The sequence below is a fragment of the Panicum virgatum genome, chromosome 4K (assembly GCF_016808335.1).
Source record: "Panicum virgatum strain AP13 chromosome 4K, P.virgatum_v5, whole genome shotgun sequence".
In the NCBI taxonomy this organism is placed as follows: Eukaryota; Viridiplantae; Streptophyta; class Magnoliopsida; order Poales; family Poaceae; genus Panicum; species Panicum virgatum.
In genome coordinates, this window is record NC_053139.1 from 33,664,096 (window position 1) to 33,685,633 (window position 21,538).

The 21,538-nt window shown below is 44.4% G+C and overlaps 2 protein-coding genes and 1 pseudogene across 2 annotated transcripts; 1 reads left to right on the forward strand and 2 right to left on the reverse strand.

Moving 5' to 3' along the window:
* Window positions 1-2,189: 2,189 nt before the first annotated feature.
* LOC120704810 (aquaporin NIP1-4-like) lies at window positions 2,190-3,680 on the forward strand. The gene is made up of 4 exons (XM_039989336.1): window positions 2,190-2,683; window positions 2,776-2,973; window positions 3,083-3,144; window positions 3,269-3,680. The coding sequence occupies exons 1-4, from the start codon at window positions 2,282-2,284 to the stop codon at window positions 3,468-3,470; spliced, it is 864 nt and encodes a 287-aa protein (XP_039845270.1). The 5' UTR covers window positions 2,190-2,281; the 3' UTR covers window positions 3,471-3,680.
* Window positions 3,681-13,868: 10,188 nt separating this feature from the next.
* On the reverse strand, window positions 13,869-15,482 carry LOC120702153 (annotated as a pseudogene).
* Window positions 15,483-17,849: 2,367 nt separating this feature from the next.
* LOC120704811 (protein RICE FLOWERING LOCUS T 1-like) lies at window positions 17,850-20,509 on the reverse strand. Its single transcript, XM_039989337.1, has 4 exons — window positions 20,220-20,509; window positions 19,803-19,864; window positions 19,662-19,702; window positions 17,850-18,369 (listed from the first exon to the last, which is right to left on the reverse strand). Exons 1-4 carry the CDS (start codon window positions 20,409-20,411, stop codon window positions 18,143-18,145), a joined length of 522 nt encoding a protein of 173 aa, XP_039845271.1. The 5' UTR covers window positions 20,412-20,509; the 3' UTR covers window positions 17,850-18,142.
* Window positions 20,510-21,538: the final 1,029 nt, after the last annotated feature.

The following is a 21,538-nucleotide window of genomic DNA, read 5'->3' on the forward strand; positions in this document are numbered from 1 at the left end:
TATTTCGGCTGTAATTGGTAAAGTCCATATAAATTCAAGGAAAAATGCGAAAAATATGAAATAAATTTTGTTGGATTTGTTAAAGTAAGATCTATAGAGGAAAAATATCCACAGTGGCAAAATGACCTTTTTACCCCTGCAAGAATTTAGGTTGTGTTTAGTCTTGCTTAATTAGTTTCTATAGATTTGTTAATCTAAAAATTATGAAATTTTTGCAGTAGCTTACTTTAAACATGAGTGATCCACCATAAAATTTTCATACACATAGGACCTAGTTTAGTATATGAATATAATATGTAACCAAACTTAATTATGTGTATAGGTATAATAATATTTATTTTACATGTAGATTTTTATGCAAATTATAAGAGGCAAATAATAATGTCTTTGCTAGTCATATTTTGTTTATAATAAATCATGTTCTAATTGATAATTTAGCTTCTAATTGTTCCTAGCACTTAGTGTTAAAGTTATTTATCACTATATTTGCATTCTTTTATGTAAATTGTTAATTTGTTAATGTTTATCTTCTAATGGCAAATTCATGATTGCATTTACTCATTGTCTCATATGATGGCATTTACTCATTGTCTCATATGCATGCATATAGAATCCGCGACCGAGGAAGTCGTATACGAGGTGATCGCGGAGCCGCAGGAGCAGACGGAGCCAGCCCCGCAGGCGTTTCGTGACGACCCGGCCCAAGGCCCAGTTGACACCAGCACTGAGCAGCAGCCCGCAGGCAAGCCCCGGAGCATAACCTACTATTTTAACTTATGAAATGTTATAGATATTACTTGATTATGCATTAAGTTTCTAGGCGTCGGATGAAACCTTAGTTGCATGATTCCTAGATTCCATTGGTCGGAGTACTAGTATGTGTATATCGTTATCCTTGCCATGCTAAAAATAGGATTCGGTAGAAGACGAGTAATTTCCTGTTACTCGCGAGATATAGGATGTCTTTATGTTTTGATTATGGAATGTTGGGTTATGGAGGAAAGGAAAAGAATTGGAGACCGGACGGGAACTGTCTAGCCCCGTCTGTGTCGGTTAAGGACCGTACCGTTGTCGGCCCTGCTGATCAGGTTTGATTTGTACTAGCTGCATGCCGGGAGTAGGAGGTAGTCGAAACCGGTAAGCCGAGTACTGCCTTGTTTCGAAAGTACAGAACTTCTACCCACCCCTTAGGGCAGTTGAGTGGCCGCGGAGAATTGGGATGCATATGTTTACTTTTGGTGGTCTCTCGTAGGGCTCGGTTGACTATATGCAGGTGGGGCGGTTCTGTAGTTCGAAGCGGGGAGGGGAAATGGTTGGTCCGTATGGTCCGACGGGGCTAATACGTGCCGTGTTGGTTAGGTCCACCTTGCAAGGTTAAATCGGATCGATTCGCCGTCAGTCGCTCGCGGACATGAGCACCTTGATCTCCGAGTCACATCGTAGTAAGAATATGGAAGGGAATGAGATGATCAGTATAGTTGAACCTAATCAATTGTTTTTCCACACTGATTGGTATAGAATTGAAAACCATAGAAAATAGATATCATTCCTAATCTTGAGCTAAAATATTGAAAGTAAGGACTCACTCTTATCTGCTTTTCCGCAAAACAACCCACAGCCAGAAGGCCGTGCATGTCTAGATAATGGGCTATGTATACCCATAGCCGGGTAAGTCTTGCGGAGTATTAGTATACTCAGGGTTGTGGCTTAAACCGTTTCAGGTCAGGATGGGATCGACTTCTGCCCTTGTTGTGCTAAGTTTATACAGCTTGGCGCGGATGGTTGGGAGGTGGCCGGACCAGATGTTTAGTCCTTGCTAATTACAAAATCACACACCCGTGGGCTGGGTGTGTGATTCGATACTGCGCTTTATGTAGTATAGTCGTCATGTTCCGATATCGGACCTTGTTTTAAAATAAAGTTACTCTTGTATATTGTTATGTAACTAAACCAGGTTTGTAGAACTTAATGTACTATACTCGGTATTGTAATCGTATTTTTATGTTCTCGTCATGTTTGTACTGCCTGCGCTCACCTTCGCGTGGGACTACTGGTGTTTGTTTCGATCGGAATGTCGGTTTCGAAAGGACTGTCAAATTAAACCATTAAGCCAAATGTGCCTGATGTGTTCAAATGATGGCCATTTAGCTTAATTTGAGTTTTAATTTGGCGGTTCTGTCACAATTCTCTCTTCAGTTTGTAGATTCTGTCTGGTCGGAGTTCACCTCCGAGTGTGTAGGTGTAGCCGCAGAAATTTTAGAAGAGATCGTCGATCCAGGCCATGGCGAGGCGAGAAGACGACTCGTACACCAATGGCTCGGTGTTCGAGGCGTCCGTGGAGGAAGGGATGAGGGACAAGTCGGAGGCGTACGCCGAGGCCGACGTCGGCGGGCAGCCTGAGGAGGCCGACGGCGGCGACGCTCTCTGCGGCAAGCGGGCGTCAGTTGCTTTCGTCCAGCAGCTCATCGCGGAGTTCCTGGCGACCTTCTTCCTCATCTTCGCCGGGTGCGGAGTCATCACGGTGAACGAGAAGAACGGCCAGGCCACGTTCCCGGGCGTCGCCGTGGTGTGGGGGATGACCGTCATGGCCATGATCTATGCCGTCGGCCACGTCTCCGGCGCGCACATCAACCCCGCCGTCACCGTCGGCTTCGCCATCTCTGGCCGCTTCCCATGGAAAAAGGCAAGCAGCAGCTTACTAGTCTATATGCTTGGCGCGCGTCGATCGGCATTGCATTGATTGCCATCATCTTGATGATGCATGCCCGCACGCAGGTCCCGGCGTACATGGTGGTGCAGACGGTGGCGGCGACGGCGGCGAGCCTGATGCTGCGGCTGATGTTCGGCGGGCGGCACGAGCCCGCGCCGGTGACGGTGCCGACCGGCTCCAACATGCAATCGCTCGTCCTCGAGTTCATCATCACCTTCTACCTCATGTTCGTCATCATGGCCGTCGCCACCGACGACCGAGCGGTAACTAATATAAAATCGATCGTCGTATCGTATCTAACTGATGGCTGATCCAAGCGTGTGCTACTAGCCTGCCTTTCGTTCTAACACGCCACTGCTGCCGTACGTGCAGGTCGGGCAGATGGCCGGGCTCGCCGTGGGCGGAACCATCATGCTCAACGCGCTGTTCGCCGGGTACGTGATGATGACCGACCTCTTGGTTTTAATTTATTAGGTTTGCGAATGCAATCATCATCATCTAGGATATCCATGGCCGGCCGGCCGGCCGCGTGGTCTGATCGGCGTACGGCATGTGCAGGCCGGTGTCGGGGGCGTCGATGAACCCGGCGAGGAGCATCGGGCCGGCGCTGGTGGGGAGCAAGTACACGGCGCTGTGGGTGTACATCTTCGGGCCTGTCGCCGGCGCGGCGGCCGGGGCGTGGGCGTACAACCTTATCCGCCGCACTGACAGGACGCTCGGCGAGATCAAGAGCGCCATCATCAGCCGGCCGACAAATTGATCTGATCGATGATGAGCTACGGATCGGATTGAGTCAGGCTAGCTAGCTAATTAAGCTAAGCACACGTATATATGTGCTGCATTATCCATGATATGCTCGGCATAATAAGGTGCATATTCCGAAGTAATGAACCTCCGTGAGAGACCAGATGAGGCGATAATCGATATGAATGTGTATGGACTGGCCGGGTCTCGCCCTTGTTTGGGAGTATTTGTGTGTTCCTGTCTCTTCTCTGCGTTGTATGGCTTAGAGCATCTCCAGAAGCTCTTGTATATTGGATGAGTTGGCTAAAAAAGCAAAAGGAGGCCAAAAAAACCCCATCCAATAGAAACTCTATCCACATCGTTTTGTATCCCAAAGGCAACGCTAGGCAAAGATGGATGGCGCTGAGCGCTCGCCATCCAACCCTTCCGCGCCCCAAGGACCTAGCCCCGGCGTGCTTCACGCCGCACCGCCCTCTTCATGCCGCCACCGCCCCTTCCGATGAGGGCGAGCTTCACGCCGCGCCGCCCGCTCCCACCCCTCCGAGCCGAGCCCCCATCAGCCTCCCCCGTCCCCGCCATCCCGGGCCGCCGGCGAGTGCCGCTCCCGCCATCCCGGGCCGCTGCCGAGCGCCGCTCCCGCCGTGCCCGGCCACCGCTGCGCCGAGTGCCACCCCCGCCGTCCCGGGCGGCCGCTGAGCGCCACCCCCGCCCCCTCCATGCCGGGCCGCCGCCGAGCGCCACCTTGCCGTGCCGTGCCGCCCCCGCCCCCGCCGTCCAGGGCCCCTGCCATGCCGGGCCGCCGCGGAGCGCTGCCCCCGCCGTGCCGAGCCGCCGCCGAGCGCCACCCCCGCTCCCACCGTGCCGGGCTGCCGCCGAGCGCCGCCCCCGCCCCCGCCCACCAGGCCCTCCACCCAGCATCTCGGGCCGCCGCGGAGCGCCTGCCCATCGGAGCAAGAGGAGAGTATGTGGGGGGAAAGCAAGAAGATCCCAAATGAGTATGACATGTGGGGTCCACTGGTACAGTAGTATTTGGAGAGTGCAGTTTAAAGAGTTTGTTGGTTTACTCACGCTATAGGAAGTCTTCTATCTTTTTACAAATCTTGTAAAACTTTAAATTTAGATAGAGTTATACAAGAGCTCTTGGAAATGCTCTTACTCTAGTATTTGTGTTCCGGTCTCTATATTGGAGTTTGTTTGGGTTACGCATGATCATATACAGCTGGGGTTGGGTTTTATTTGTTATACTAGCAATTATGCCCGTGCGATGCCACATGAGAAAAAAAATATTACATGATATCGGGCTCGGTAAACATGGAACAAATTCACTTGATATGATCACGTTAATAATTTTTAAAATAGATTTCAAATTTGCGCGCTAATATAACTAGGCATAAGTTGAATCGGCAATTCATAAGATAGAAATCCTTTTAGCACCACGTTATACAGTCTCTATACAAATCCAGTAGTCATACAAAAAGTAGCATATGTATATTATTTAAGGAAAAAACTTAAAGAAGCCCAAAATTTTACTATCCATACAACACTACTAGAAAACATACCAAAGATCCATGCCAAAAGTACCAGCTGTTGTGGCAACCGGTACTGACGGGAGGCATCAGCACCGGCTGCAACAACAGCCGGTACTGGAGGCCAGTGCCTAGCCCAACTCGTGACATTCGGTACCGGGTCGTGGCATAACACGATTCCTAAGCTTCAATTTAGGCATCGGGTGGTGCCACAAACCGGTGCCAAATAGCCACAGCGCCAAAAAAAACCGGTTTGTGCCATTCACCAGTGCTAATTTTGAGGGCAATGCAACCGGTTCATGCCACGACCCGGTGCTAGCTGGTAGGCTTGGCTAAGGCACCAGTTGGTACCATGACCCAGTGCCGAAAAAAATATTTAGCACCGAGTCGTTGGCACCAACCGGTGCCTTTGGCTTTCCCCTATAAATAACCCCCCCACCCCCCTTCAAGTTGCCGTGAACTCACTGTTCATGGCAGCTGAGTGAGGGGAGGGGAGGCAAATTTTTGCAACCTTTTCATTTAAAAGGTTAGTATTTTTTTCTCCATGATTTAGAAAATTAATTTTTAAGATGTAGTTAGCACTTTATTTAGTTTATACATGTGATCAATATTGTTAGATGTAGTTATTTAGTTTATAGTTGTTATATTAATTATCCTTTCATTTAGTTTATAGTTATATGTAGATGTAGTTATTTAGTTTATAGTTGTTATATTAATTATTCTTTCATTTAGTTTATAGTTATTGTTATATTAATTGATATACATGTGATAAATATTGTGTAAGATAATAATATTTATTTAGATGTAGTTAGCAATTTGGTTAGTTTGCTATTATTTTATAGATGTGTTATTTTTTATATGTAGTTAGCAAGAGATTTAATTAATTATATTACTATAATGAAATGTACAATTATATTAGGGGGTTCTTGTTGACGCTCACTAACGACCATTTTCAGGCGTCAACTTGATCAGAAAATTATGAGAGTTTGCATTTCTTACACGCATCTTTATCCAAATAAATCCCTAAACCACACTTCACCTTCTATAAAATACAAGATGTGTTTTTGAGCTAATATGCAGGTTGCAAGCACACTTTGGTCTGACATAAAATCACAGAAAATATCAGAGCACCGATTCAGGCTCAAATGGACCAAAAGTGGCCTAAGAACCCAACTCAGACAAGCCAAGATAGACCAAGACCAACGTGGACCAGACAAGAAGGCCCAGGATAGCCTGCTGGACGAAGCTGTAGGCGGTTGGCGCCCCAGGCCCATGGGCCCCACCGCCTCAACCAAGCCACGTGTCGCCTCCTCATAGGTCCCTTAATTAGGTCGGTTGCAAGGGTCCCACCCCGTGGTTCCCTGCTATAAATACAAGGGGGTAGAGATTAGAACACACACCACACTCGCCTCTCTTCTCAAGTCCATCTTGTGTAGTTTATAGGCTTAGTGGAGTTTAGGAGAAGTTTAGTAGTCATCGAGTCGCCGAAGTTGCTCGGGAGTTCTGTATGGGTTCATCTCTAGCTCTCTCTTGTAACATTCAGTTGTTTGTAATAGAATTAGACTATGGTTACCGATATCTGCTCGAAGTATGTTCTGAGTTATCGGATATATGTTTCTTGAACTGGTTGCGTTATCATTCGATACTTGCATTGCATGATCGTCCTGTGCTTGCGATGGTTAACATATCGGCCTTAGAACTCTATCAACTGCTCCAGTATTTGTATATTTTCTCTAGTGTGATGTCTGTCCATCCGGAGGGTGGGGGCTCCGCGCGGGATACTAGAGTATCGCTTACTAGTATAGTCATAGTGTCTAGATTAGCTAAGTGTTGTTGGATGTCAACTATACCCACAGTTTGTTGAGGTAGCCGGCAGGTGGTGACAGCCCTGTTCGAGCCTTAGTAATCCTCCATGTTCGGTATGGGGGGTAGGAGGTACATAAAGCCGCCGGGGTGTACGGGCTCCTCTTGTTACTTCGATTACGGTCTTCCTGTTGTGTAGTTTAATCTCTGACGATTTAATTATAAGATAGCATAGATATAGCTAGCCTAGCATAGTTGACTCGAGCTCTAACTTCTGCCTTGCTCCCGGTCTATAGCATCTTCTTTTGTTTTATTTATCTTGAGGGTAGTTGTGCATGTGTCACACTACCTCCTACCATGTTATATATCTTACCCCTGCTTATGCAATTGAATATCCAATCGAGATAAAGTTCATCAACTAGTTTATATCTCTTCATTCACAGCCTTCCCTGCGAAAATATAAATGACACCCCGGTATACTCCCGGGTAAAATGCTACAGCGGTATTCCGTGCGCTTGCGGATTTATTCGTGGTTCATGAAATACCTGCCACCCCAATTGGCGTCTACGGGTGTCATCGTTGTTTCCTGATAGTGACGCTAGTAGGCGCCAACACATACCCAACAAGGTATGAAGCTGCATTGTTATGCTCAATAAATGATGTTATACCGGTACAGTCGGAACCATAGGTTCGCGACATAACTCCATATGCCAATGCAATGAATGAGATGCAATGCAAATGACATATAAAGAAAAGGTAAACCATATATATATGTCCATAAGCATCTCTCCTGGTAGAGAATAGGCCTCACTCCATTCCACCAACATAGCATCATCAAGCCATAGATAGAGAACATAGATATTCTCGATGATCCACAGAGAATATGTAACAAACTAACTAGAACACAATCAATTAGATCATATTGTATTAGTTGTGGATCTGAATTTTAAAGTGGAGGTAGAATAAATAACAAATTAAAGCTCGTAGCAAACCACCGCTACGTTTACTTGCCTCCAACGAAGAGATGACCGCTTTAGGCGCGATCCGAGATACTAACACCTGTTTGACAAAGCAAGATCAGAAAACAACTCATATCAACAAGCATTCCGATAAATAAACCACTCCTTCGCCCCCTCCCAAACCATCATCCAACCCAAATATCGAAAAGACCACAAGTCAATTGCAGTACTGCTGCTTCACTTTTTCATATATTTTAATCTATAAAACATATGATAGTAAAAGAATACATTATTAGAATCTAAGGATAAGGACCTAAAATTTTTGTGCGGAACTTTATTTTTATTGTGGCTTTAAGATGGTCAAATCTGCAGCTAAAAACAGAACTTTAAATCTGCCCAGAAATAAAAACAGCAAGTCTAAATAATTATATATCTCCAAATCTGTATGTCCAAATATTATGAAATTTCACCAGAAGGTAGAAAACTCCATAGCCTCCAACTTTTGTAGTATGGACTTTTGTTAAAAAGGTCAATAAGATGGCCTAAAGAAGGGCTCAACTTTAACTCAATTTTCTGCTAACAAAAAAGAGAGGCTGATTTTATAAAGTCCAAAACTGAAACTATACTAATCCTAAAAATACAATCTTTACCAATCTGGAAAGGTAATGAAAAATACTAAGAGTTCCTCAAGGTTAAAAAGTCTAATTATGCCTTTAAAGTTTTCTTGTTCCAGCCCTGTCCAGATTTTTGTCAGAAAATGACAGCTAACTCATAAAATTCATATCTCCCAAATCCCTTGGGGTAAAATCACAAAATTTGACGAGCTACTAGATCTGAATGTTTCCTATAACTTTGTAGTTCACCCCATGATTTAGTTCATCCTCTAAGTAGCCCATATCATCCTCTCAATGCAGATACAGTAAAATAGTGAATCTGTAATCCTAGAGAGACACCGAAACGTCCTTTCTCCTCACTAATCCACTAAAACTCAAGGGCAAACTCCACCATAAATACGTAATTAGTATAGAAAAAGGGCAAATTTAGCTAATCTTGAGTTTTCCCCAAACCTTAGGCAGCGTGAAGTGAGCGGAAAAGCAAATCCGCCCCAAGATGCACCTCCTCGAGCTCCTCTTAATTACTCACCTCATTCCGTTTTTGCCATTCCCCTTCCAGGATTGGGTGCTGCATTGGAGGATCTAGGGAGGAACAACCATGGGAGGAGGAGGATTAGAACGAGAAGGGGAAGGAGAAGATGTAGGGTCTGAGAAGGAGGTGGCATGGGGAGGAGGAGAAGTGGGCTAGATGGGTCTTGCCTTCTTCCCCCTCTAAAAGCCCTTTTTAATTTTGCAATTACAACTATTGGATCCACATCTAAACAACTCAAAGAAAGCTTCCACTCTCTCTCTCTCTCCCACTCGCCACCAATGCTATCGCCACCTGCACACCACACGCACCTGCGAACCGCGCCACCCACCTCCTTCCCGCACCACCGACTTCCCGGGCCGCGCGCCACTGCTGCACCCACGCGGCCGCGCACCGCCACCTACCTCACACTGCTCGCCGGAGAAGAAGGCGCTCACCTTGGAGGAGAAGAAATGCGTTGTTCAACATTTCGTGCTTCCAATCTGAACATTTCGTCTTTATTTTAACATTTTGAAAGTCAAATGTTGAACCTATTGAAGAAAATATTGAGTTAATATTTCAAAATATTGAACATATTTGCAGCAGCTAATTGGGCTAAAGTTGACTTTAAAGATAAATGTCTTATCTATCTTCCATATGATATATAGGAACCCCCGCCCTCTTACCCGTCTTGCTAGTTGCCCGTCACTACTACACAAATCTTAACCGAGATGGGCAAAACACATTAACCGAGGCTGTTTTTGCAACTGCCTCAGAGTCAATGTCACAGTTAATGGAGCATTAACTGAGGCGGTTTTCATGCCCTCCTCGGTTAAAGAAATAAAAAATTACAAAAAAAGTCGATCCAGCGCAGGGCCCAGATCCAGCTCAGTAGCTTAGATCTGGGCCCTGCGCTGCTGCCGCCGCCGCCGGAGGGAGCGTCGCCGCCGCAAGGCCCGCGCCCGGATCCGGCCTCCCCGCTGCCGGATCCGGCCTCCACATCGCTGGATCCGTCACCGCTGGGAGAGAGAGGCCCAGGCCCCGCGCGTCACCGCCGCCTGGGAGAGGGGCCCGAGCCCCCGCGTGGCCGCCGCCGGGAGGCAGGGCTAGCCCCACGCACCGCCACCGCCGGGAGGGAGGGCCTGAGCCCCGCGCACCGCCGCCGCCTGGGGGGAGGGGCCCGAGCTCTGTGCGCCGCCGCCGCCGGGAGGGAGGGGCCCGAGCTCTTACGCCGCCACCGCCGGGGGGAGGGGCTCAAGCTCCGCGCGCTGCCACCACCGGGAGTGAGTAGCCCGAAATCCGCCCGCCGCCGCCGCTGGTAGCGAGGGGCCCGAGCCCCGTGCGCTGCCGCCGTCGGGAGGGAGAGGTTGGGCGCCGCGCACTGCTATTGCCGAGAGGGAGGGGGGCGCTGCGTGAGGGAGAGGGAGGGGCAGTGGCTGAGATGAGGGAGAGGGGAGAGGGATGGATTGAAAAAAGAAAACCTAAGTCCTGTTTATATAGTCCATGGGCTGGGCCTTATTTTTTGAGGCGGACACATTATACATGTCCGCCTCAGTAAATAAAACAAACGCTTCGGTTAATCTATTTTGCGAGGCGTTTCTCTAACCGCCTCGGTTAATAAGAACCGCCTCGGTTAATAAGAAATGACCACCTCGGTTAATGTCGGGCATTAATCGAGTCGGTTAATAGTTGTGCCCGCCTCTGAGGGCTTTTAGAAACGCCTCGGTTAATGCAGTTTTATAGTATTGCATCCCGTCTTGATCTGATTCTTCTGATGTCCACGCACTCAAGCGGCAACGGAGGCAAGCGCCAAGGGACAACGCCGACGGTCGCGACACACGGATGTGATGTGGCGGCACAACAGCCGGGCGTTGGCCGGCGGCAACGGGGCAGGCGGCATGCCGAAGTTTCAGCTTTCCAATTCACATTTCCTTTGCATTAGGGCAAATTCACTTAGGTGTTTTTTTATATTCCAATTGTACTGATTTACTTAACTTCAATAGGTTTACTTTTAACTATTGTTCTTTTCATATTTTGTGTTACAAAGATCGTCATGTTTTCTGCAAATCGATCTAGAAAATTTCGGCAGCCAAAAGCGTAAAAAGAAACAAAAATAGATAATTTAACTCAATCTCATAAAGAAACTATGGATAGATTTATTATAAATTTTTGATGTTTTTTGCTTCTATATAATATATTATACTATGTTTAATATTTGACTGTTCACTAGTTTGCTTTATAGTTTCGTACAGGGCTTCGGTTTTTGCCGGCACTGCCCTGTTCTTTGGCATCTATTCTCGGTCTAATGATGTTTATAGCTCCTATAGAAAAACTGTTCGTTCAATTCCTCTCCATTCAAGAAAGGTGGGGATTGCAAGCAAAGGATTAACAATACCAGTGTTAGACGCAAATCTGGTCAACACACAAATGCGCTAGTATGCGTAGGTTGGAATCGATCTTCATCAGCGAAGCCTCACGTAGACCGGTCAGACCGATTGCACCCACCGGTCATACCGGTTGGAGCAGAGACTCCGCGAAAACCTAGAACCGCGAGCTTGGGAGGGACCCTGTCGGAGCTTGCAAATCTAGGGTTGTTATGAGGTCGGCAGGCCACTTAGAATGCCCTCGAACACCGTAGAGACGCAAGAAGAACAATAAAGGAGTTGGAAAAACTAGGATTTGAAATAAAAAGTAAAGGATAAATCTATTGATTCGATTGGGATGCCCTCAATCGGTCGTAATCCTTCATATTTATAGGGTGTGGTGGTCTGTACCCATTAAGAGTCGAAACCCTAATAAATTTCGTGTCAAAATACAACTCCTAACTCGGATTGCACGTTTCAGACTGGTCTGACTGGTCTCCATACCGGTATGACCGGTCAGATCGGGGTGCAGATCTTCTGGGAGGTATAACTTTCTCATCCGGACTCCAAATTAGATGTTCCACATATGCATTTCGATTGTCTTGCCAAGATCTATATAATGGTGCAATCCAATTGGCAATTTGACAAAGTTATTCAGACCGATCTGACTGGTTTACATGACCGATCTGACCGGTTCGCCCAGACTGTTTAGCGAACCTCGGTATTTGCCAATTTTGGGTGTCAACATATGGCCCCTCCTCCTATTTCTTAGTAAAGCTTGGGTACCAAGAAACATCTCTCATAGCCCAAAACTATACTGAAACAATGAGAAGAGCATGTGCACCAATCCTGCCTTGCTTCCTAGGGTGATATTTGTATATAGATTTTGACCTCCTTTCTTGTACTTGATGATGACCAGATTACTCTTGAACCCCTCTTGTTTAAGTTCATCTGATCTTTCAATGCATCTTGGATCATGCAAATTCCCAACAACAAGCTCTATAACTACTAACTTCGGTCTCAACAAGTTATGACACTCCAATAGCCAAAGTAGCAGTTCTTCTGGTCAGATCGATGTCAATGATGGCTAGACTAGTCTGTCCAGGATGTGTCCCCGGTGTTGCAAGACATCAGTCTTTGAAAAGAATATCTTTTGCGCATGGTGACCTGATGCCCACTTATTTTAGAGTATCAATCCTGCACCTTCATGTCTAAATATCTTCAGGATCTAACCAACATAGTATCAAATTTTCTAGTTCTTTAAAAACACATATAATTTAGATTTATTTACTAGTGTCAAATCTTTCAATCAGCTCAAGGTCTCAAAAGAACACACAGTCAAATCCTTGATCACCCTTTGCAAGCCTATGTATTAAATAGAAACTCGATGAAGTAACTTACTCATTTGCCAATATTTTGTCCCCCAAGCACTAAAGTCTCGTTGAGTTACATGTTGTTGCGTTATGGTGTGGCCTCATAATCCACTAGCTCCTCATCATCTTGTACTAAAGGCGCCAGTGGTGTTTCTTCATTGCAAGGAGCCAAAACGGGCACTTCCGATTCGGCTTTCTGCTGAACTAAAGGCTCAACCGGTCCGACCGATTGCTCGGGGCGGTCACACTGGTCGGCTGTACTGGTCAGACTGGTCGCTTGAAGCAGTTTGACCATTCCTGCTAGATGATCAGCTGTTTTAACCCTCCATACTCTACCCTGAGGGATGATGGGCATGTACTTGTTGAATTGATCATCCCTCAACCTTTCGGCCTCCTGCTCCTTCTTCCCTTGATGATGCAAGTGCTGCAACCTCCTCTTTTGTGTATGAGTTAACCCTGGCGAACACCACCTGGGTTGAGAGTATTTATCTATGGAACGGCTGCTGGCTTCATGGTCATTGGCCATGACAGGCTTCTGGTCGTGAGGATTGACCTATTTGCCAAAAACCATCGGACCTTTCCCAAAATCCTTGACAACCACTTTGACATCGCCAATTTCCACGACATCACTAGTTGTAGTCTTCACTAGATCCACCTGCATGAGCTGTGCCTCCTCCTTCTCATTGACACGATATTCCTGTCTTAGAGGACGAACATGGGTCGGTCCCTGACGAGACCGGTCGGACCTGTCAGCAACCAGTTTGATCGGTGTTGGTTGTTGCCACTGACCTGATTGGAAAGAGCCCAATCGGTCATGTCAACAGCCAGACAATTTAATTGCATTTTTTTATACTACCAGATCCGAATGCTTGTCTAAGGTCATCTCAATGGAGGTTTCATGCGAGTTTTACTACAACAAAAGCAATTTTTAGGGGCGGGTAAAAATCTATTTGTAGGGGCGGATGCTGTACTCACCCTCTACTTTTCGTAGCTACAAATGATGTATGCAGGACCTGCCCCTAAAAGTACATTCTAGGAGCGGGTCATGCCCTCACTCATATCTAGAAATCATGACCAACCCTAGAAATGGATTTCCAAGGGCGGCTCACGCCGTGACCCACTGCAGATCAAATAAAAAATAAAAATAAAATCGACAGAGACCGAACCGCGTCGGTGTCGCCCCACGCTCCACCCATCATATGTCACTACTCCCCCGCTCTCCGTGCTGCCACCGGGCGTCGCAGCCCTGTGACAAGCCAGCGGTGCTCCTAGCACAGTGGGCCCTTGAGCCCCGGCTTCTCAAACCGCCCCTCCAGCCCCGTCCACACCCAGCGCCTCCACATCGTGCTTCGGCCACCGCAATGCGCTCCGATGCAGCGACCCCACATTGCCACCGCTGTCGGGTGCTGTGTCACTGCCGTTGTCGTCATAGGGCACTAGCTCCTTGATGGCCGCCGCGTCATGGCTCATGACATCGCCCGATGCTGCGTCGGGCGGCGGAAGGGCGATAGACTCGCCCGTGATCTTCTCCAGGTAGACGAGGATGGCGGACCCGCACACCGCGGCGTTGGCGCGCTTGCTTGCACCACAATCGAACTTGTAAGCTTCCTGTCGCCGCCACGCCTCGTCGCGCACGGTGCGCTTCCGCTTGCCCGCGCCACCATGCAAGGACTGGGCCGAGCAGCCGCCACCGTGCCGGCCCGGCCATGCCGCTGCCGAAGGCACCCCGCTCGCCGGCCTTGAAGGAGAGTAAGAGAGATGAGGGACAAGGTGAGAGAGATGAGGAAGAAGGCCCGAGGCTAAGAGCCAAGTACAACAAGATAAGGTGGGAGCGTAGTACAAGAAAATAAGATGGTAGCGTACTAGAGAAGCCGCCGCAGCAGCACATGAATTTTTAATGACGCTCACAGCTTTCAATTTTTTTAGGGCGGGTGATGGCTTCACCCGATCCAAAAAATACTATTTTTAGAGACGGGTGATGACATCACCTGCCTCTGAAAATGGCATCTATTTTTAGCCCCTAGAAATAGAATTTGTAGGAGCGGGTGACGTCATCACCCGCCCCTAAAAATGGGGCTCGTGATGGTGTCATCCGCCTCTGAAAATGGACGGGTCAAGTCCTACAGTAACTATACTCCCTTTGTAGAAGTGGGTCGGGCTATATTTTTACCCGCCTCTGAAAAAATGAGGTGTTTATAATCATTTATGTAGTAGTGTTTCATGCACATTAAATCAGGTGACATGTCACCATTTTAGATGATAGATTAATGAGGAGTGAGATGAAACCATGTATGCATGGTTACCAATACTTGATGAGTCTTAAAATAAATGTGATGGGAGCCTATGAAATAGCAAATGTGGAACAGTACGGAGTGAGTTTTATCTATTGTTTCATTTGTGCGGGACCTAGCAGAGGGGATCGGCCAATGGTGCAGCTTTTTGAGGGTCAGTTAAGGACCCCGTGGCGATAACCTGACTGCAAAGAAGGTGCTCATGAAGAGGCTGGACGAGGACTGGAAGCTGTACTGATCCAGAAATCTTGGTTCTGTTATCTGTTTTTGGTTCCGAACGACTGTTTTTGTATCTGAACTCTCTTCGTTTGCGGGTGGGGTGTTTCTGCTGATCGCCTGCTTCTTTGTAAGGCGCTATACTGGCCACAAACTTTGTTGCTTTGTTTCGATGAAATGGAGCAGGGCAACTTGCCTGATATTCTAAAAAAAATGAAAGCGGCGCGGGCCACTCGTTTAATGTCACATGTTCAAACCAGTGGTGGCTCGCAGTACATTGTTATTCTCCAATCTCCATGGCAGGTCCCAAATCCCAAAGAGTGTTGTTTTCAGCTTCGCAGCTCCCACTACTGACCAGTAACCATCATATCGCATAGCATCGGATGAATGTTATGGACGGACAATCAGGACCACATTAAGAGCTCCTGCGTCTAGCTAGAGTTGTTGTTCAATGACAACACTGTCCATCGACCAGGCAAGTTGCCAAGTTCTACGGGATCTTTCAGAACCGGCAACTTGTCTGTTGGGCATTCAGAAATGCTTGCATCGAAAACAAGTTGTCAGATCATTAATTTCTCCTACGGTATGTGCTAGATTGCTGCTTGCCAACTAGCGCCTAGTGATGTGAGGACTCCCAAATAAACCAAGAGGAGAAATCCGATGGAAAATTTTTTATCCTATTCTAAATTTTGATCGACCTCAAAATAATCTTATGCGCAGTCGTTTCTTTCTACAAACTACAAAGTCAAAGATTCAGAGAATGCAGACCGCAGCAAAGGAAAGGAGGAGCACTTATTAGGACCAAGGAAGTCCACCACTAGCTAGAAGAGTGATGCCTTCAGCAAACTCCTCGATTTGACGCACGACATAACGAACATTTCATTTCCATCGCGCATATGTTCAGCAGAATATGGAACGCACCCTTGCCATTTGTCAACTTTTCAACTGCGATTGCAATGGAGAAAGCATAGAGAAGGTGTTCCGATGACAACATTGGCCATGGCAGTATGCATAGAGTCACCTATTTCTCTGACGAAATGTGAGAAAGTTTTGTACTAAAAAAATCTACATATATGAAATTTGTCATCCATGATTTTGCTAATAGATTGAAATGAAATTATGTGTCAATAAGTCACACCTGTTCGAAGTCCTACTAAAATTATATATGCAAAAAATAAATAAAGATGGCGAAATCTTAGTAGCTCCTCAAATTCTTTGCTATTATATACATGTGGTAGTGCTTTTGTAAGCTGTGTATGGTAGACTCTCCAGAACGAACTAAAACTGTACGTGAAATGCAAAGCTGGTCGACTTTTGAGGTGATTACATAATGCCTTCTGTTATCAATGCTTTTCACTTACTAAATATGTCTGGCCGGTTTACAAGTTATTAATTTCTAAATTAGAGTGCAATTATGGAGATAGAAATGTGTATACATCAAATATCTCCTTCAAATACGGATACTTTTTCCTACAAGTTTTAGCATTTGCAGAACGTGACATTTTTCAAGTTTCCATAAATGCATCTTTTCTTAGTACGTCGCAATGAATCAGCAACTGATGCAAGGAAAACTTAAGTAAAAATAGGAAGGAAAAAAAAGAACTCCTTCCGCTTGATTCTTATTGCAAGATTTTATCAGAAAACTATTAAGTGTGTTCGTATCACCTTTTGAACTTTGTGATTGATCGATGGAGGTATTTTCTTTGAGTTTTATTACAATGATTGTAAAGTACCAATTGGGTACTTTTAGATACTTTTGCCTTGAATTTTTTCTGGCCGTTGATTAATGGAAGGTATTTACAAAAATTAAATTAGTATTTGGTCCTAATTTTTGGTACTTGGTCCCATATTTTTGTACCACCAGCAGTTATTTTAGTCTAGGTACTTTCAGGTACTTTCTACCTTGACCACCGTACGATTCTGTCAGAAGGACGGCTCTTATTTTTTTCAATCATTGTAAAAATTCTCATTTTCTTTTTAATCAGTAGTACAATAATCCTTCTGTAATTGGTGAATAGAAGGGAATATTGGGAGGCTCCAGCCAATGCATATGACTTGTTGTAGATATGATGGCATGTCTTCGCAGAATTTGTATTTGGTTATATGACTGATGAAATATTCAATTGTTGTAGAGTTTTGTAGCATCATCTTGAAAAAATAATTTAACAAAGTGCATATAGTTGGAAAATATTTGAAAAGACGAAATATCATTATGACATTATCAGGAACCAGCAATATAAAGTAGAATATGTTATACCGGGAAATCTTCAGGTGCTCCTGTTATTACATTTTGATAGCAAAGTGCAACAAAATCCTATCACGTCAACAGTCATAATCCAACAAAATGTTACAGAACTCTTCTTTCCCAGAGCTATTAAACTAAATTGTTATCAGTCACTTAGCAAACTCATTTTCAACTTCAATGAAAAGTAAATAATCACATTTCTATCAATGGTAAATGGCCCAGTTACACTTCAAGTTCAAGGAGCAAATAATGGACCTAGTTGTTCTAAAGGCCACGCAAGCTATGAAAACATTGTTAAACAGTTAGCTGAGTAATTTCTAGCATGTCAGTATGGTCTTTTTTTGGGCTTAATAAAGCCTTGTAATTCTCTTGTACAGCTGCAATTTTTTTGTTTGTGCTTATATATAAAAAAAAGTAGGGACCTCCCCAGCGAGCCAAAGGAACTAAATTCTGGCAGTTGGCATCCAAAGCTGGATTTAATAAATTCACATCCAAAATTCTGTTAAGGTTCACGATCAAAGGAGAACCATATATATATTTATTACCAAGATGTGACAAAAATGTCACATCATCAGTACACCCAGTACTAACCTCTTTTATCATGTGATTATTAAAAAGTATACATCATTACCCTCATGGAGGCACACTAGCCTACATGCACAATAAATACATCTTATTTCTAGATTTTGTGCCAGAAACTTTATGACAATGCGGCCATATGTAGGTAAGCACGCATATATAACTAGTAGGCTCAAGCTTGCCTTCAACTTCAACATGAGGGGTAAAATAATCAGGTGAACCTTCTCCCACCTGTGCCTGTTTGACGCTGACAGTTAAAGTACATCGCAGCCACAGGTTTGCCGAGGTTGAAACGGTGTGCAAAATTGCGCAGGTTGAAGTTTTGACGCACTTGCGGTGCAAACACCGTGCCCCGCCCCAGTTGTTGGTACAACACCAAGACGATACGGTGGATGCCCATTGTGGGGCTCGGGCTCTCATATGTTATAACCTCTCGGCCTGCCATTTAATTCAAAAGAATGGTAAGAAACTTATTCTTTGTGGTTTTTTCTTCAAAAGTTACTTATTTTCTCTTTACATAACAGTAACCTATGGTAAGATACCAGAATAATAAATGCCCGTGCTATTTTAAGATTCAATCAGGCCAGCCACACATGTAGATTCTGTTTAATCTTAACTACTGTTATAAAAGAGAAATAAAAAATGAGTTATTTGTCAATATGAAAAAGTTCACGTTTGATATACTGTGGCATAACTTACTCTATTTATTCCTTAATGAATTAGTAACTAAAATTCATTTTCCTTGAAAAAAATCTTATGTGAAGAATTGAATTTCCAAAATAAACTTGGAATATCTGGGAAACTGGTGAAGTCCTAAATATGCAACATATATATATATATATATAATAGTTGCTGGGGGTCAGTCACACTAGCCCCATCCACTCCAGATTTTATGTTTTGGGCCTCGGCCCTCATGTGTAATCCATTCAAATTTGTTTCAGAACAATTTTTTTGTTCCGAAACAATTTTTTAATTGTTCCAGCAATACGAAAAATTTGTTCAGGAACAAAAAAAATTTGTTCCGGAACAAAAAAATATATTTGTATCATGTTTTGGACAAATGTGACAACTAAGTAAAGAAATACACCGTTATATAACATTTGTATGAATGTAAAAAAGTATCTAACAAAAAAGCTACAGCTTGACCTGTAATACTAAAACAAATAAATAAGTCTGCCATAAGTTAACGTATGATGACATAGCAAATTTCTTTGCATTTTTTATTTGATTGATAATACAACATGTTACTATATGATTGAAGTATGGATAGCAAACCTTACGGTGCAAATGTTAAAGTATACACTATCCTACAAGGTTTTACTTACTTTAATTTCATAATACTTTTTAGTATAAATCTATCAGGAAGTCACAAATATATGATAAAGCCAAAAGGTTAAGGTTTAATCAGCAATTTTAACTGAAAAGTAAGAAAACTCAAATGGTGCATTGTATTAAATTATTACTAATTAAAACAAGAAACATTGCTTAGGTTAAAGAAGGGTGTTACATGCTTTGTAGGATCACATAGAAGATGTACACTACGAATGAAGAAAGTGTGCATTGGCACACATTAGCATTAAGATTCTCCATATCTTTCTTTGGTTTGAATAGCTTGCCTACCCTCTATTTATTCAGAGAGAGAGAGAGATCAGAGTTTGGTTTATTTTTATGAATCCAGCTGTTGCAAAGTAATTATGTTTCGCTTAGTGTGAAACTGAGAATGTGCTCACCAAAGCTATCATCTGTTGACGCTGGGATGTCAGTCACCATCCTATCAAAAGTTAAAAAGGTGTGAGATTAGTTGATCAGGCTACCTGAAGAATTGTACATGTAATTGATTTTGAATAGTAAGTGAAAGAACTATAACTTACCAATGCAAGTATTCCCGCAGGGTAGGGTTGCTGGGATTAGGAGCATCAGGATCCACCATAACCTAATATATTTACATTAACACAAGCACATGGTCAACATGTTAGGGAATTAAAAATAAACCTCAGCATTTTGGGTCGGGCTGAGAAATCCTGCATTTTTTCTGTTAGTGTGTCGCTCACAGTAAAACCTATTTATCAGAGCTAATCAATATTAGCCCTAACCGAACCGGGCACCAGGAGACTACTTTAGCCTTCACAATGAGCTAAGCCATCAATTTCAAACTTCGGCAGGAGTTTGGAAAGTTGCTCCTGAGCATCATTTGGTGTAACTACCCCTGGAAGAAGAAAGTAGTCGCGACATGTTGGCCATATATATGGCCACCACCAATGGACTCGATCTGCGAAGTGATGGCTTACTAGGGTATAGGCCACTCGAAAATCATCACCTCCAATCTCAACTCTAGGTTTCACCGACACCGCCGACGCCCGAAACTCCATCCCATCAAACACAGGTCTGCCATCATACATGACAGTTAAAGGCACTGAACTAGTAAACGGGTCTAAGACATCCCCGATTATATGCCCCCTCGTCAAGGAGTCGTTTGTCATGCTATATTTTAGTGTGAGAGTGTATGGTGGCAGTCGTAGTTGTAGTAGCTACCACCTACTAAAGCTATCAGGCCTTCCAATGGCTTGAGCAAATCACAAGGTTTTTGAGCTATTTATAGAGTCGTGGAAGATGCTTAATTAGCTGTGCACCCATGTGATTCTCATTTTCAGTTACATCTTCAGCACATTCTTATCTCCCCACTTTCCAAATGATGCTCTTCTACTTGGCATTGTTTGACAGGATTTCAAACTTTTTTTTCATTGGCTTTACTAAGCATCACAGACGATGGTGCGAATCAACATATCTATATCATACTAGTCACATACAGTGATATCCATACAGAATCTATTCATTCATTATCAAATTCCATATAAAGGGGAGACACATGGAAGAACTCTTCTGACTTTAATTAGAAATTCGAGTGTCTTGCAAGTTGCTCATTGTCTTCCACAAGAAGGGGAGGGAGAGGGGAGGGGGGGCAGCGGCAATATATACCCTACATCTACGTAGACCATTTTTTCCTCCAAGGAATTATAGATTGTCCATCCTTGAGGTTTTATGTGATCTTATATCCTAAAACCCGGTTACCGTAGAGAAGATTCCACAGGGTATATATGTGCACATGAGCACATCTGTGTAAGTGGCACATGTATATTTGCCCATTTGCAGCACAAATACTCTCCTATGTCCTTCGAATGATTCTCTAACCTGTATAAAGAATTACTGAAAACATGTATTGAGAAAGAAGATTTAAGAAATGGGACAGCAGGTGTTGATTGTCTTTCCAAAAGTTGCCAATCCCTTAAATATAAACTTTCAGGCCATGTTTTGACAAATGCTGTGTGAATTAGAGATAGGAGGAAACTACTTTATATGGATATCCTTCCACCATGATAGAGTTTATAAAGAGTGTGATCTACAGTAGGATGAGGGGGAGGGGTAGCTTTTGAACTAGCCCACCTAGCATGTGTTGTTTAGCTTGGGGGTTAACTCCACTCATTGGCTCTTACAAAGGCTTCTAGTTGATTGTGCCATCATCCTTTTGCTCAAGCGAGGATTGGTAACCAAAAAAAAAGAGTTTGTCTTGGGTACCCCCACAACTATACAAATCAAACAGTGCATCAAA